The 15,293-nt window shown below is 41.1% G+C and overlaps 5 protein-coding genes across 5 annotated transcripts; 3 read left to right on the forward strand and 2 right to left on the reverse strand.

The window, feature by feature from the left end:
- Window positions 1–241: 241 nt before the first annotated feature.
- On the reverse strand, window positions 242–1,893 carry V1516DRAFT_680038 (chaperonin 10-like protein). Its single transcript, XM_066923025.1, has one exon. It carries the CDS (start codon window positions 1,757–1,759, stop codon window positions 656–658), a length of 1,104 nt encoding a protein of 367 aa, XP_066775723.1. The 5' UTR covers window positions 1,760–1,893; the 3' UTR covers window positions 242–655.
- Window positions 1,894–6,363: 4,470 nt separating this feature from the next.
- V1516DRAFT_697017 (uncharacterized protein) lies at window positions 6,364–7,791 on the forward strand (the record flags this gene model as incomplete). Its single annotated transcript, XM_066924068.1, has 1 exon — window positions 6,364–7,791. The coding sequence occupies one exon, from the start codon at window positions 6,364–6,366 to the stop codon at window positions 7,789–7,791; it is 1,428 nt and encodes a 475-aa protein (XP_066775724.1).
- A 1,127-nt stretch (window positions 7,792–8,918) lies between these two features.
- Window positions 8,919–11,019, forward strand: V1516DRAFT_525133 (MFS monosaccharide transporter). Its single transcript, XM_066919158.1, has one exon. The coding sequence runs from the start codon at window positions 9,108–9,110 to the stop codon at window positions 10,812–10,814; it is 1,707 nt and encodes a 568-aa protein (XP_066775725.1). The 5' UTR covers window positions 8,919–9,107; the 3' UTR covers window positions 10,815–11,019.
- A 1,836-nt stretch (window positions 11,020–12,855) lies between these two features.
- V1516DRAFT_713612 (uncharacterized protein) lies at window positions 12,856–13,842 on the forward strand. Its single transcript, XM_066924313.1, has 2 exons — window positions 12,856–13,417; window positions 13,464–13,842. Exons 1-2 carry the CDS (start codon window positions 12,897–12,899, stop codon window positions 13,780–13,782), a joined length of 840 nt encoding a protein of 279 aa, XP_066775726.1. The 5' UTR covers window positions 12,856–12,896; the 3' UTR covers window positions 13,783–13,842.
- V1516DRAFT_525171 (galactose-1-phosphate uridyl transferase) lies at window positions 13,630–15,170 on the reverse strand. The gene is made up of 2 exons (XM_066919159.1): window positions 14,437–15,170; window positions 13,630–14,388 (listed from the first exon to the last, which is right to left on the reverse strand). The coding sequence occupies exons 1-2, from the start codon at window positions 14,952–14,954 to the stop codon at window positions 13,839–13,841; spliced, it is 1,068 nt and encodes a 355-aa protein (XP_066775727.1). The 5' UTR covers window positions 14,955–15,170; the 3' UTR covers window positions 13,630–13,838.
- Between the last annotated feature and the right edge of the window lie 123 nt (window positions 15,171–15,293).

Below are 15,293 nucleotides of genomic sequence, written 5' to 3' on the forward strand. Positions count from 1 at the left end.
CTGACTTGGTATGAATGTTTAAAATATTATTTCAAATTTGAAATTGAGCATATTGATCTATAAACCCTGGCCTCGTGTTACGTTAACATCCACTGCTGCTAAAGTTAAAAGAAACAAGAAAATGATTATTTATGTGAGGCGCAACGGTGTAGTTATCAATTACATAATGATAGCAAAGTCGATTCCTTGACTATTTTGAAGTAAAACAGCGGAACCGAAAACCGAAAACACGGGACCATTCGTCAACTATTAATCTCATTATTTCTTTTTTCTTTATTTGTAGGTCAGGATGTTTCGTACAACTCTGACTTAATATTTAGCAAAACCCAATTTCTTCAAATAATTGTATGCAACAAGATGCTAGGCAAACGCTTCAAACGCAGACGAACGGCAGCAGTTATTAAAATATCGGAACAGCAAGGCTTATAAAATTAATACGATAGAACTATTCAGTACCGACCCAATTTTGCAAGGTGGAATGCGCAAGGATATATCGACTGTTCTTGTTCGTGTAAGTACATTAGACAAGACCCAAATGCTATCGCACTTGGTACTCGAGTTTTGAACTTGATATAATATTACGCTGGATTTTGTACTTGTGCTGCTTCTCAATAAAATTTATAGTGCTTCTAACGACAGAATCAGATTTAGTATATTAAGGCTCAAATTCAAATTTTTCTCTATTGACTTCATGTGTTTTCAAAACAGACAGAGTCTTCGAAATAGAGCTTAAGCCACCTTCAATGACATGGGATTTCTGAGTAGCAACAAACTCGCCCGATTTTAGGCTTGCAGTTGTCCAAATACGGAACACCCAGTAAAAGAAATTTTTACGTTGATCTTCATCAGTAGGAGCAAGAACGAATCTAATGCTCACGCCCATTTCTTCGGCGTGCTTCTTGTCGGCTTCTCCTACCAAAGGAGCGCTAACAACAATTAAATCACCGGATTTTGAATCCACACTCTCGTTAGCGAGTGCAATCGCATCAATTGCAGCAGTAGCCGTCTTGACTGCAACATATGCTAATTTCAGACAAACTCCATCGTCTCTCGCAGCGTCTGCAATTTTCTGGATGACAGCTACATCGCGGTAATCAAAGACTTTGGAGGCCCCAACCTTGAGAAGAGATTCATGATGATCTGGCTTGGACGTAGCATATACCTTATAGCCTAAAGCAGCAGCCTGCTGAAGTGCAGAGCTACCGACAGAGCTACCAGCGCCCCAGATCAAAATTGCTTTCGAAGCATTCGCGGCTTTAACATCTGGATACAAGGCAGCAGCGTTACCAGCAATTGGAACTACGAGCCCAGCAGTATAGTAGCCGGCCCAAGCGGTCCAGGTTCCCATAGGAAGGGTAGCAGCACTGTGGAAATCCAGATTATCTGGGATAGGAGTAATACACCAGTCTTCAGCAATCACATATTGCTGATATGCACCAAATTTCGGCTCTGAATGAGAGATGGTTGCATACGCTAACACTCTGGTACCGGGCTGTATCTGCTCTGGCCCAACAACGTCAGACCCGATCGCAACAATAGTTCCGGCGAAGTCGGTTCCAAGAACGGATGGGAACTTTTCGACACGGAAGCCAGTCTCCTGCTGAATATAATCCACATGATTCAGAGCAATAACTTCAACTTTCACCAGAACCTCACGTCCAACAGGTAAACAAGTAGGAAGTGTCTGTATCTCGAGAGGAGCTTTGGGCGCGATCTGTACCAGAGCTTTGTGCTCTTGGGGAATAGCGAATGAAACCATGCCGTTCAAATAACTAAAATCTCGCAATTACAGGCCGCTCTAAGCAGGAATTCAAAGTGTATGAAGAATACATTTGCTAAAAAAGTCATTAATGAATGCTTAAATAAATATGATCTCCTTAGCTCCACTGTGATGTTTCATATTGGGATATGAAATCGAACGGATTTCATACCAATAAAGTCCGAGTTAGAGAAATTAACGCCGGGTTGTAGTCACATGATAAGGTATATTTGTCTTAAATAGGGGATTTGGAGAACCTGCTAGATAATATTGAAATTTGCACAACCACAATTAAACAGGATGGTAGCTATTACGTGACTGTATATTTTCGCCAAAAAAGGCGTATTCTTCTTGATATTGGTAGCTGTTTTTTATTCTCCACAGGAAGCTGCAGAATTTTGATTATCTGACTAATCCTAGAAGCAAATTTTTGGGCTTGGTATAAGTGTTATCGCACATTTATTCAACAAAGTTTAAGATTTTAGCAGAATTATTAATACATCCGGTAGAAAGTATCTTGCAATGGCTGGCAATTACACAATTTTTACACGAATAGGAGAGAAGAACAGTCTGGAATTCTCTGGTCGTCGGATTGTAGTGCTTAAATTAAATTAATCCCTCCTTAGACTCTCTACATGAAAACTAATTTTAATAGCCACAATTCATAGTCACCAGAGTATTAAACTAATAGTTTTGCAAAATATGTATACTGAATTTCAGGTCTCGAAAGCTCATCGCCTTCGAGCCGCATATGACTTTCCTGAAAGGGTAATCAAAGATTCTCAATATTATCCTGTAAATATTTTCTGGATGGATTTTTTAAAATAAATAGGAAGAAATATGGCACATAAAATGATTTCATTAGGCTGAATTCCTGCTTTTATTTCTATTTTGAATAACCAGCTTCATATAAAGCTACATTAAGTTTGCCTCAATTGTTTCCTTGAGGATGCTTTGTACAAGTAATTGTAGCCATTCAAAACTAAAATGAGTATCCATCACTACATTAATGTCTAATGACATCGATTTGTTTTTAAATTTGTTTTGCTCATTCAGATATAACTCAATAATATGTATATGGAGGCAAATATAATGGTACTGAAAGTTTCAAAAATATAGCGTTATGAACAAGCTCACATTGTTATCTAGGACCCAAAACCATATGGTTTCGCTGAATTGAGAGCATAACATTTAAATGAACAGAATAAATTCGTTAATTTGTCCACTAAATTGCAGAATGTTCACATCAATAACAAGAAATTACCTGCCAAGTTTTGTTTATGCTCCTAATAATATTTGCTACTATTCCTCTGCGCATCATTTCGATATTTCGAAGTACCTATAGAATCACCCACAAATTTGAAATGTGATGTTGATAAATAATCTGTATTTATAAGCAAATAGATCTTATCTAAGCAATAGATATAAAATTGTGAATATATCTTAACTCCACAAGGCTGCAACACCAGAGTTGATAGTGAAGAAATGCTGCAAATAGCAAATCATACCTTACAAATAGAAATAATAAAAATCCAACAAAGATCAATAGATGCAAAATGTATATTTCTATACCAATTATGTTTTAGATTCGACATAAACTTCTAGATTACTAGATTTCAAAGTAATCCTTGTGTAAACCTCAATCATCTACTATAGCTATCGGCCTTCAAATGATGCTTATTATCTCGACTGATTAATATACGTCTTGGGTATAAATTGATATTTGATCAACACTTGAATGAATTTGAGTATGGCGATCCGATCTGTGTGCTCCGCATTGGATTTTGGACTTGGCATATCTCTATACCCTCATTCTGAGGTAAATATATTTAATTGAGTGCCATTGCTGTGAGCAATTTGTTCAAACTCATAATTTCAATTCGCGATGTAACTAATTTAGATGACTAATAACGAACGATGAGATTATAAAAATTTGAATTTTTTTCAATATTATTGCTCAGATTATACTCCTGTCCCTAATTTGTCATTCAAGCTGTCCGTGATTCTAGGAATCGGTTGATCACCGAATATATAAATAGTAAATTTTCTAATTCGAGTCATCAACCCATGTGACCGTCCAAAATGTTTTACGAATTGGTCACTTTGTATGGATAGTGATGTTGGTCGCAATTCACAAACGGTTTCATTTACACTTCGAAGGGCTTACAGAAAAGGATGAGCCGAGAGCTTTATGGCTAAATCAAAAAAAAATATACTGTTCAAAACAATTTCTACTTTTGTCATTAACGTACTTAAAATCCTTGTTCATCATTAGTACATACCAATTTGGTATGAGTTGCATTTAGCTGTGTATTCATGCTTAACTGCAACCAAAGATAGGTTATACAAACCCAATAAAAGTCAAGAGTAAGCCATTATAGAATGCTTGCACTTACATCACTGTCGCCAACATTTCCATGCAATCATACTTCTATTATATATGAGTCGGTGAAGTTTATGTGAACAAACAGTGCCATAATAAACAATCTGAGACTGTCTGTTGAATATTGGATTTTCAAGTCTTGTCCATACTGATCAGTCCCAAGCTGAAGGCTGCATAATCGCATATTCTAAATCGCTTTGAAAGTGGATCTTTCAGACTGAAATGTTAGGTGCGATATTAGGATTAGATCACTATTTCGAGTGGGACGCTGAATATCGTTATTGAGCGATATTTGGATTTCCAGTGGACCCAATATGGTATTGGAATAGTTACTTAACAGTGTCTTGGTTTGGGTCAGTAAATCGGTAGATATTTGCCTCAGTAGGCAAGAACCGGTGCATGCAAATATGCTACGATTACTACTATTCCTGCAATAGTAACCATTGCAAGACTATCGCCTCTGCTTGATATGGTATGTGGAGTGGTTTCGTGTTTGATCGCTTATTGCGATCCCGTTTGCTGGTATAAAGCTTAAAAATACGGAGTTGGCCACGATTCACGCCCAACACCAAGGATTGGCGGTTCTGATGTTCAAAGAGCACGTCTGGCCGATATTGTTACGCAGTATAAATCCACAACCGCGATAGCATTTAAGTTTGTGGTAGTTAATTAGAATGATAGATTAATTCCACATGCGAAATTGGAGCAGAAGCAGGGAGATGGGTTGCAGCTGTTTTCTTGTTCAAGCGGCATGGGACAAAAGAAGGTAAACGTTGGGAGCGCACAGTAGCAAGCGAAGAGAGGTGAATTATGTGCGTGCGGCGGTGAGATTCAGGTAATCTAGATCGATAGAGCAGAGCAGTCGAATAATATATTTGCAATTCCTGTCTCCGTGTTGCTTGATATTTTCATCTGCTCACTGAAGGACAGGGAACTGTATATGAAATTTACGAATGGGATGACTGAATGATGGACTGGATGATGGACTGGATCAGCGCAGGATCAACCCGAGACTAGACCAACCGTTAGGCCGAATCGATGGTTTAGCACTGTCCGCCATAAGATAAGCGGATTACGAGCTCCCAGATCTACCGACTAGTGTCACAAAGACAATACATTAGCCCAAGTCCGTTGGTGGAGAACCATGAAGGGATGGAAATAAACCCTCAATTACTATCCAGGGATGGCCCACGCATCGATAGATTGCGGGTTTTACGGATTAGCTGAGGAATGATCGACAGGGGATTCTTGCTCTAAAGCGTGTTATTGAGTAAAACTAGAGGGAGAATTAGTACGTCCTCGCAAAATCTGATCCCTGGCTGAACAACGCATGAGCTAGAGAACTAGGATATTTTGCTTGATCGGCATTATCTGTAGCCAGTTTCAACTTCCTGGACAAAGACTTGTGACTGTGGCTCGGATATTCGTCGAAATGGACCTTGGCGCAGAGGCCAACCCTTGTCTTTTAAACCATAAAGGCAAGTTGTTTAGACCCGGGTCTTACGTGGATCCCAGTCAATTGTCGGTCGACTTGAAGCAGTTGAAACATCGTTTAAACTGTCCACATTGCTCAGTCCAACGCCGCAAGATGAAAAAAACTGTTGTGATAATTTTATTGGGTCGCCTCTACTAGCACTCTTGCTGCCGCTCGCTAGTGGTTCCATGCACCTAATTAATTGGAGAACGTGACTTCGTGCGGAGCGCGGCGACTTTCGGTCGATCAATCCAGTGATTTTCCGTCTTATCTTTCCACATGGAAGATCGTGATATGATCATGAGTTAGCTGCTAGATTTCTGTTAGTATTTATCTAATAAGCTGATCATAAAGATGTTTTGGAGTAGCGGCAGCAAGTCGATGAAGCTCTTGTTTTCGGGACTTTCTGTCTTTTTAATTACACTATTGATAGGAGGAACTTTTCTGCTACTTCGTGACAACTCGGACTTCGAATACTTCACAGAGGTTGTAAATGAGCCAGTACTGCCAGATGTGGCACCAGATGCTGCCACACTCTCCAAAGATGTTTTTTACGGATCCGATCCGACCTATCTCTCGGCCGCCGAAGGCAAGGTCTATAGTAAGGGACAGAACCTGGTTCCGATCAACTCAGCAGGAAGTGGACAAATGCAAGGTGAGAATTCTATGAGCACAGATCAAGGAACCCTCGATACTACAGGAAATGGCGATGATCCTCGGATTCGACAAATAGTTCAGCAGTACTACATGAACCGTCAGCTTGTCTCCCAGAAAAACATTATTTCTCAACTGGCCTATTGTTCAATTAGAGACCCCAATAGAAGGGCAAAATTTTTGATCGATGCTGTTACGCCAGAAGGTTATTTTGCAAAAGTCCGATTCCGTATGAAAGAATCGAAGTCACCATTTTACAACCCCAATATACTTCCATATCCCTATCGATCAGCTCATCCGTATCTTGGAATTGGAAGGTTAACGACAAAAACTGACGGTATTGCGCATCATGATTTGGTTTATTGTGATCTTCAGTGGGCAAGGACGCGAGTAATTGGACGAGCAGTGCTTGAATGCGTGGAAGATGCGGTCAAGATAGATATGGGAAAGGAATGGAGCAGTCCAGACGGGTCGTGTGTCAAGCATGATTATTTAGCGGTGAAGCAAGGTCTTTTGGATCCCCGAATATTCTTCTCGCCTCTAGGAGAACCACTGATGGTCGTTGGTTCGAATGGACAGAAGAACTGTCTAAGTCAATATGTGGTTGATCTAAGGACGCTGATTCCTGAGCTTACCAATAAAATGCGACTACACAATGTCCCCATACGGTACTGGGGAATGACTGAATTGCCACGGTCAGCAAATGAGCTTCAAGAAGTCGAAAAGAATTGGTTTCTGCTATATGATTCTCTTGATTCGAACAAGGAATATATTCATTATGACTACGCAACTCGTAGTATTTCTGCCTCTAAACAGCCTGAAGGGGAAACAGAATTTAAGTCTATTGCGAACCCGACACCACAAGTGGTAACGGGACTTCTGTTGGACCTGAGAGGCGTTGAGCATGCGGAAAATGAATTGCACCAGGCAACCAATTCGCTACTAGTGACAATGTGCGATTTTCCATGCATTCCGACAATTCATAATACAGTGCTGATCGAAATTTTACATGTCAAATATCTGAACATTTTTGAAGTATTCTACCGGCGATATGCTATTGTGATGAACGCTACAGCACCCTTCAACATCATAGGAAGAACGGAGAATTTAATGTATGCGGGGACCAGCGCAACCGATTTGGTCTACACGGTGTCGATTGTGTGGGACAATGAGCAATATCCGACACATGAAATGTGGGACGAAAAAATTCATGGGGGACAAGAGATATGGCGTGCATTGGACCGAGGAGAAAACCCTTTCAAGCTGAGGCTTACAGCAGATAACCAGAACGGAGAACAAGCGAGGAATGAGGAGCCTGAAGAGCCTGACGAGTTCCAGAAGAGAGAGGAACCGGCTGAGGAAGAGCCGATTGTGGTTCAGCAGAATCCATTCGTGACTAGTAAATATCACGGCTGGTTAAATGATATGGTTATGATCACTTTTGGACTCCGAGATGTTGATACGGGAAATATTCATGTTCAAGCTCGTGATTTATTGGATTGTATTGTTTATGAACTGTGATAAATATATAATTAGTACATAAAAAATACACTAAGTTAATTTGAATTCCGGTGGTGAGCTGTCGCTGCAATATACCATTTAGCCGTAGCACTCAAATAAATTCAAATTTTACTGTTCTAGTTCATTTCAATCATAGACCCGTAAAGTGAATTTCCTCATCTAGACAGTAGCAATACAGTAGGGCGATATCCGAGTCAAAATGCTCACGGCCTAACCGGTGGAGCGACTCATGAAAAGAAGATTTCGACAAGACTGCACCCCTCAACCCCGCAAAAAATCTTTTCCAGATTTTGCGTGAACAAATAAGGTTCAGAGCATACAACCCTCTTTTCTGAAGGAACAGCCAAAAATGCTCTCCACATCTATGGGTTTAGTCCACGGAGTACGTCGACCATGTTTCGGCCCACAAAGGAATTGCACAATTCCCTCGCCTGTGTAACTCTCCCTCAGTCTACTCAAAACTGCCGAAACGGAAATCCACGCTCTTTGTCCGGTCCCACAAACCCCATATCTATTGCACGTATTGTATCTGGCTGCCGACGGAGGCCATACAACCCCCACAGCACGCCACAGGCCAAGCGCTCGCAAATAAGCAAGCTTGAAGCCGGCCGTTGAATGACTAAGTATGTACATAATCGGAGGTCATCTGACCGCGATTAGCGTTCCTAAGTTTTTCTTTCGCGACCTGCGACATGGCTGGATAGTCAATGGTCACATGGATTGTTGCCTGTAGACAAAGAAAAGTGTCAAACTCTAATACACAAAAATCTATAGTTCTTGCCGATTGCGTACACAAATAAAGTAGACAAAGGCACATTGAGCTGCAGAAGTCGCCATTCCCGTCCGACTCTCACCTCACCCCCACACGCCGATTCATTCCACTCACATGACCTCATTGGCTCTTCTCCACAGCTTTTAGAGTTCACCGCGACCAGCTAGCGCGACCAAAATCGAGTTTTTGCGGGGTAGGACATGGAAAAGCGGCATTTCCCCGCGTTCCCAAAACGCGGCCTTTGTCTCGGCATGGCTGCGACATGACCCTCTAGTATGCACCTACACTTTACAAGCTTCTCCACACTGTACAATGCCTTTCGAGACAGTATGGAATCCGGCAATTTGGTCTTGCATGCTCAATCTCCTGTGGAAACGAGCGCAAAACATCTATAAGAACCACGTTCAGGGCCCCGATATTCCGTGTCTCGGAAGTCTCTTACTATAACCACGGCTCTAAATCGCCTTTATTTTCCGATCATATCCGTTCTCTCCAACAACTTCGTTCCCTCTCTTCCCTAGAAATCAACCCGCCAAAAGTAACAATGGAAAAGGAAGATTCTGTCAACGCGGATAATATGGCGATCTCCAAGTTCTCCAAGATCGATACTGATCATCAGGAGAACCTCTCCGCTTCAAAGTATACGCTCGACAACGTTTTCGGCTCGGAACCTTATGGTGCCCCCGGAGTAGCGTACCTTTTCAGCAACTGGTACGTCTTCGTTTGCGCGCTTAGCTCGACTGTTGGCGGATTTCTGTTCGGATACGATCAGGGTGTCGTCTCCATTACTCTTGTCATGTCCCAGTTTCTAAAGGATATTCCCGATATTGCAGACGGACATGAGGGTGCTGGCTTCAAGAAAGGTCTCATGACCGCTCTTCTTGAGCTTGGAGCCTTCATCGGAGCTTGGAATAACGGATGGATTGCAGACAAGTACTCCCGAAAAAAGTCACTTGTGTACGCTTTACTCGTTTTCATCGTCGGTGCTGTGCTCCAGACTGCTGCTCAAGACTATGCTATGCTTACTGTAGCTCGTTTTATTGGTGGTCTGGGTATTGGTATGCTCAGTATGGTTGCCCCACTTTACATTTCTGAGATCAGTCCGCCTGAAATCCGTGGATTCCTTTTAACATGCGAAGCCTTTGCCATTTGTGTAGGTGTTGTTGTTGCTTATTGGATCACATTCGGTACTCGTTATCTTTCTGGTCATTGGGCTTGGCGATTGCCCTTTCTCTTGCAGCTTGTGCCTTGTTTAGTTTTGCTTGCTTGTATTGCTCTTCTGCCCTTTTCACCTCGCTGGCTCTGTTCTGTGGGTCGTCATGATGAAGCTCTGCGTACCCTTCTCAGACTGCGCAACTTGCCTGATACTGATAAGCGTATTCGTCGTGAGTTTGTTGAAATTAAGGCTGAAGCTATGTTTCAGCAGCATGTTTTGCGCGAAAAGCACGGTCATCTTCTTGACGGCTCCAAGTTGAATGCGGTCAAATTGGAGCTTGCTCAATGGGCTGACTGTTTCAAACCAGGATGTTGGCGACGAACCCATATTGGTATTGGCCTTATGTTTTTCCAGCAATTCTGCGGTATTAACGCTTTAATTTACTACTCACCTACTTTGTTCCAAACAATGGGTCTCGGTTATAATATGCGACTTATTATGGCGGGTGCATTGAATTCTCTCCAGGCTGTTGGTACAGCTACTGGTTTCATTACAATGGAATCCATCGGTCGTCGGAAACTGTTGTTAGGTGGAGCAGCTATTATGGGTGTTTCGCACATTATAATTGCTGTTCTTGTTGGTCTTTACAGTGATAGTTGGCCTACTCATAATGCGGAAGCGTGGACTAGCGTTGCATTTTTGTTTTTCTTTATGTTTGGTTATGCCGCTTGTTGGGGACCTGTTCCTTGGGCTATGCCTGCTGAAATTTTCCCTTCGTCTCTACGAGCTAAAGGTGTTGCACTTTCAACTTGCTCAAATTGGTTCAATAACTTCATTATCGGTCTTATAACCCCTCCTATGATTGATGGGGCTGGATTTGGCACTTACGTATTTTTTGGAGCGTTTTCCATTCTTGCTGGTATCTGGACATTTTTCTTCGTTCCAGAGACCAAAGGTGTCACTTTGGAGCAGATGGACAAACTGTTCAAAGACAATACAGAAGAGCGCGATGAGGCTGTTAAGTTGTCGATTGAGCTCGAGCTTGTTCGTTCTGAAATTGACCAGATGGAAGGCTTTGTTGGCGAAAAGGCATGATTGATGCGTTCATTGTTGGAGTTCGTGGTTTTTGGAAGATTTTTCTTGTCATTTTCTGTTTGTCTAAATTAAATTTGCATATTTTGATGTGTACATTACAATACGTTTCTTGGTTGAATTAGATATAGATTATTACTTCCTGGCTCTGTTTGGCGGAAAAGGAGAAGATGAAATCAATTGATCAAAGATATTGATCTGTAAGTGGTTTATCTCTAGAGCATGAACCCAGAAAGACAACAATCGGTTTCTTTTATTATTCGAAATTCATTTTTTTCTATACAATCGAACTTGCACTATCTAGGCCCGTGAAATTCACAAATCAATATAAGAAGCTGTCACTATATATACCTGGTCCATAAAAGCAATGATAAAAACACTAAAATAATATATTTGTATAAAATTGGAATATAATCAGATTGTAAAACATATTAAAAGTGAATCATTTTCACAGAGAGCATAAATTTGACCAAATACTGGTAAGCTTGTATTGTTACTACTTAATGGAAACCACCAAATAGTGCTTTTCAATAAATGTGTGGCAAGACATTTATTAATTTTTAGCGTTCTCGTAGTTAATATTCTCATATCGTCTATCTGGTCTCGAATTTGTGCTCCGAGGATATGAATTGCAAAAACTTTGATCAACTCTAAGCAAATCTGGGACGTATTTTTTAAGTTCTGAGCATCATCAACTACTATTTAGTATTTAATTATAACTGGTTGCACTTCTCAATCACCAGCTCTAGTAAAGTTTTACATATAATTAAAATCATCTGATAGTAACGACTATGATTGTGAGTATATCAATGACTGTTTAAATTTTAATGCAGATCATGAGTAATCGATTTAAGGTTATCTAAAAGTCGAACTTACTTGCACGTGATATTAATTGGTGCCCGCTTTCGACTAAAGTTCTCAGCCCTGAGACTAATATTCGAAAGCATCAATAATGATTGAACATATCGCTGGAATAATAGCAGAAGATTTATAAATGTTAGAAGAAAGACTTTGGAGAGCTGAGCTCAACAGACATTGTGGCCAGCTACTTCATTGTTGTTTTCTGGGAACATTGGAGATGAAATTTAGTGGTTGCAAAATCTGTAGTGATGCGAACCATACTAGAAGTTGTTAGAGTAGTAGTAAGGTTTGGATCATGGATCGGAAGCTAAAAAGGCTATTTGATTAGCCAATTTCAATTGTACTCCTAGCTTTTACAAATTAGATCAGATTCTGCATGTTTTAAACATTAAACATCAGAAAGCAATATTGAGAGGAATATTTCGGAATAAATTTTTTTGCAAAATCATTATAAAGAATTTGAGATATAGTAGTGAAATTGTATTCAAAGTGGGAACTCAGCCCCCTAAATTGTTATAGTCGAACAGAATGTAACATCAAACGATTGATCAAAAATCTAAAAAAGCGACGCATTATGAGCATTTTAGATACAATATTGAAGATCTCAATCAACGTAATATCATGTATTTGTGATATGAAGTATGGAGAAATATTGTTTCAACGTGATAAAGTCAAACAATAAGACGCATTAGCTCCGCCTCAAATTCTGCATGATGACAATAAGGACCAAATTTGATGACGGACTTTAACGATATACATTTTGACTGCACAGAGAATTATTGATATCTGCGATTAAGATTGACTTTACTGACTTTATTGATTAATATGTAATTGATGACTTCACGAGCGCATACTGTTCTACATTTACAGTTGAATCATTCTTGCGAACGACTGCTACTGCCTGCACGAGAGTAGAAATGTCGTCTAAGCCTTACCGTTGAGCTTTCGAACGGCATTGAATTTTCACTGCGCCCAGTAACGGCTTAACACTGCTAGAAAAACTAGGAAATCATATAGGATCTTAAAAGAGAAATATGACGTAGTAGAAGCATAGCCTCCACCAATCCCTGTTCAGCTCGGGTCCAAATTAGGAAGACCTAACCTGAAGATCAGAAATCCGAGGATTTGCAGCGGGGCATTAGGCCGGTACGGGCCGATATTGAACTGATTATAATGTGGATATCCAGTTTGAAGAGCGCTGTGTACAAGATTGTGCATATTTAAATGAGCTCGATCGACCGCTCAAATCTGGAATCCCAACTAGCAGTTTCGATCGCACATACAAAGAGCCTAGTTGCCTCCTGGTTAGATTCTCCAGCAACTGACATCGACACTTCATCCGTAGCAGATAACACTCATACTGCCGATAGCAATAATGGTTTTCTGCGTCCTGGTCTGCGTCCTCATCCCATTCGCGGTCAAGAAGGCAAACGATGCTCGAAAGCGAATACGCGACAAGAAACGCGCGAGAAACAATCTCATGACTCAATACGGAATGGAGAGCCCTTCGACAAGCCAGAACCAGCAGGCTCAAAATCAACAAGTCGACACTCGGTCAACGGAAAAGTCCAGTCTCGAACAGAATCCGATGTCAAACGTACAACCTCCTCCTCCTCCTTACTCAGCTCCTCCTCACGAGGCGCCTCCTTATACGGCTTAAATGATTCGGCGGATGGACATGGAAGCGGAGATAAGCGTGATCGGGAAGTTAGTTTTAATGAAAAATATAAAGTTGTTCCGGATCGGTAAGTTTATACTATTCATGTTGCTACTTAGCTAATATAAGGATAGTGGAGGAATAGGCACTCCAGTATATGATGGTTATAGTGATAATAAACTGACGTTTCGAGAACGACAGTCGATTGAGTTTATTCAAAAGCAAATGAAAAATCGTAAATCTGTGGAAACTAAATTGGAGAATCCATGGTCGAATAAAACAGCCATAGTCGATGAGGACGATGATGAAGGAAGCCGAACAAGTATATCAAAGAATAAAGGAAAGCCCGGTTCAGATTTGGAAACCAAACGGAAATCCTCATTTCTGGATGATATGATTATGCAACGGAATTCAAAGAAAAAGAAAAAATCTATCAGACAGTTAACAAATTAATTTCACTAGTATATCAATAGTTTATAGCCAAAATTTAATAAATACAAATATTTAATCTAATTACATAAATAATGAACAGATGATGAATTTCTGATTCGGTCTGCAGCCTGTTCGGCTGTCAAATCTCGCTGAGGCTCTGCTAGCATTTCATAGCCTACCAAAAACTTTCGCACGGTAGCTCCACGAAGTAAAGGTGGATAAAAGTGCATGTGGAAATGGGCCAACTCAAGCTCGTTCTCAATGGGCTTTATAGGAGCCTGATGCAGACCCATTGAATACGGGAATGAAGTATTAAAAATGTTGTCGTACTTAATCGTCAATTGGCGGATTAGATCAGCCAATTCTAGTTTTTGTTTTACCGTGAATTCAGGCAGGGAACTCGTATGATGTTTTGACAGTACCAATGTCTCGAAAGGCCAAACCGCCCAGAAGGGGACTACCACGGCAAAACTGTCATTTTCCAGAACAACACGAGATCTTTCTTCCAGTTCAATCGAAAGATAATCACAAAGCATACAAGATCCATTTTCTTGTTGATACTTGCGGAAACTCGACAGTTCTGTGGCTGGCTCTGTAGGAACTGAATCCGTACACCAAGCTTGACAGCTAAAATAGTTAGTAGACTATAAATGCGCCCGTCTAGTCAATGCTTACTGGGGGTGTGGATTTGAGCAACCCATAGAAGCACCCTTGTTCTCAAAAATCTGTAGGTATCTGAACGAGGTTTCTCTTTGCAGCTTCTTGTACAAATCTGTCCAAGTGTCTAGCACAATTGATATCTCGGCCGTGCTCATGAGGGGAAGAGTGACATTGTGTTTCGGGGAAAAGCAAATGACAAAGCAGGTTCCCTTTGTTCCTTGGACTTTGAATAGTCTTGATCGAGCATCTTGCGAATCCTTCGAAAAATAGTCTGGTTGTATTTCTCTAACGGCAGCATAGTCGTTCACAAACACAAATGTGGACTCATACTGGGGATTTTTAGATCCTGTCGCGCGTGTATTTGTAGGACAGAGATAGCACTTTGGATCGTAGCTGGCAAGTACATCTCCTGACGTAGCTTCCTGCTGGCCAAGCCATGGTCTCTGAGTGCGATGCGGAGACACCAAAATCCAAGAGTCGAGAAGAGGATTGTATCTGCGATGGGAATTGTTATTGAAATCGAACTGAGCCATTTTGGTTGTAATTCTGAGCCCGAATCAAAGCTCTTTTCCGCTCAGCCAACTTGACTCATAAACTTCGTTGCCGATTCCGGGAATCTTGAGCTTTTTATCTTAAGTCCTGTCGTGCAAGGTCAGCTCCAATCCGCTCGGAGTAGTCGTCATTCATCGTTGCTGCCTACTTGACTCCAGGTTTACATCGTCCTCGCTTCTCCCAGTCTCAGTCCGCTTCTAAGCGCAAGCGCAGTGATGGTCACATGATAATCACTCGCTATGTTCTCCAAAGGGTTTAGAGTGGTCTGGCTGGCTCGTGTCGCGTTAGCCGCGTCTGGGAGAAGTCCTCGAGCACGATTA

The sequence above is a fragment of the Lipomyces oligophaga genome, assembly GCF_038497815.1.
Source record: "Lipomyces oligophaga strain CBS 7107 unplaced genomic scaffold V1516scaffold_7, whole genome shotgun sequence".
In the NCBI taxonomy this organism is placed as follows: domain Eukaryota; kingdom Fungi; phylum Ascomycota; class Lipomycetes; order Lipomycetales; family Lipomycetaceae; genus Lipomyces; species [Lipomyces] oligophaga.

What these genes read in the sequence shown, in the direction of transcription:
- V1516DRAFT_525171 (XM_066919159.1), bottom strand. Translation starts at nt 14,954, where the DNA reads ATGGCTCAGTTCGATTTCAATAACAATTCCCATCGCAGATACAATCCT. An exon ending in TGCTCAAATCCACACCCCCA is followed by an intron (nt 14,389 to 14,436) that starts GTAAGCATTGAC and finishes TAACTATTTTAG; the next exon opens with CTGTCAAGCTTGGTGTACGG.
- V1516DRAFT_525133 (XM_066919158.1), top strand. Translation starts at nt 9,108, where the DNA reads ATGGAAAAGGAAGATTCTGTCAACGCGGATAATATGGCGATCTCCAAG.
- V1516DRAFT_680038 (XM_066923025.1), bottom strand. Translation starts at nt 1,759, where the DNA reads ATGGTTTCATTCGCTATTCCCCAAGAGCACAAAGCTCTGGTACAGATC.
- V1516DRAFT_713612 (XM_066924313.1), top strand. Translation starts at nt 12,897, where the DNA reads ATGAGCTCGATCGACCGCTCAAATCTGGAATCCCAACTAGCAGTTTCG. An exon ending in TATAAAGTTGTTCCGGATCG is followed by an intron (nt 13,418 to 13,463) that starts GTAAGTTTATAC and finishes ATATAAGGATAG; the next exon opens with TGGAGGAATAGGCACTCCAG.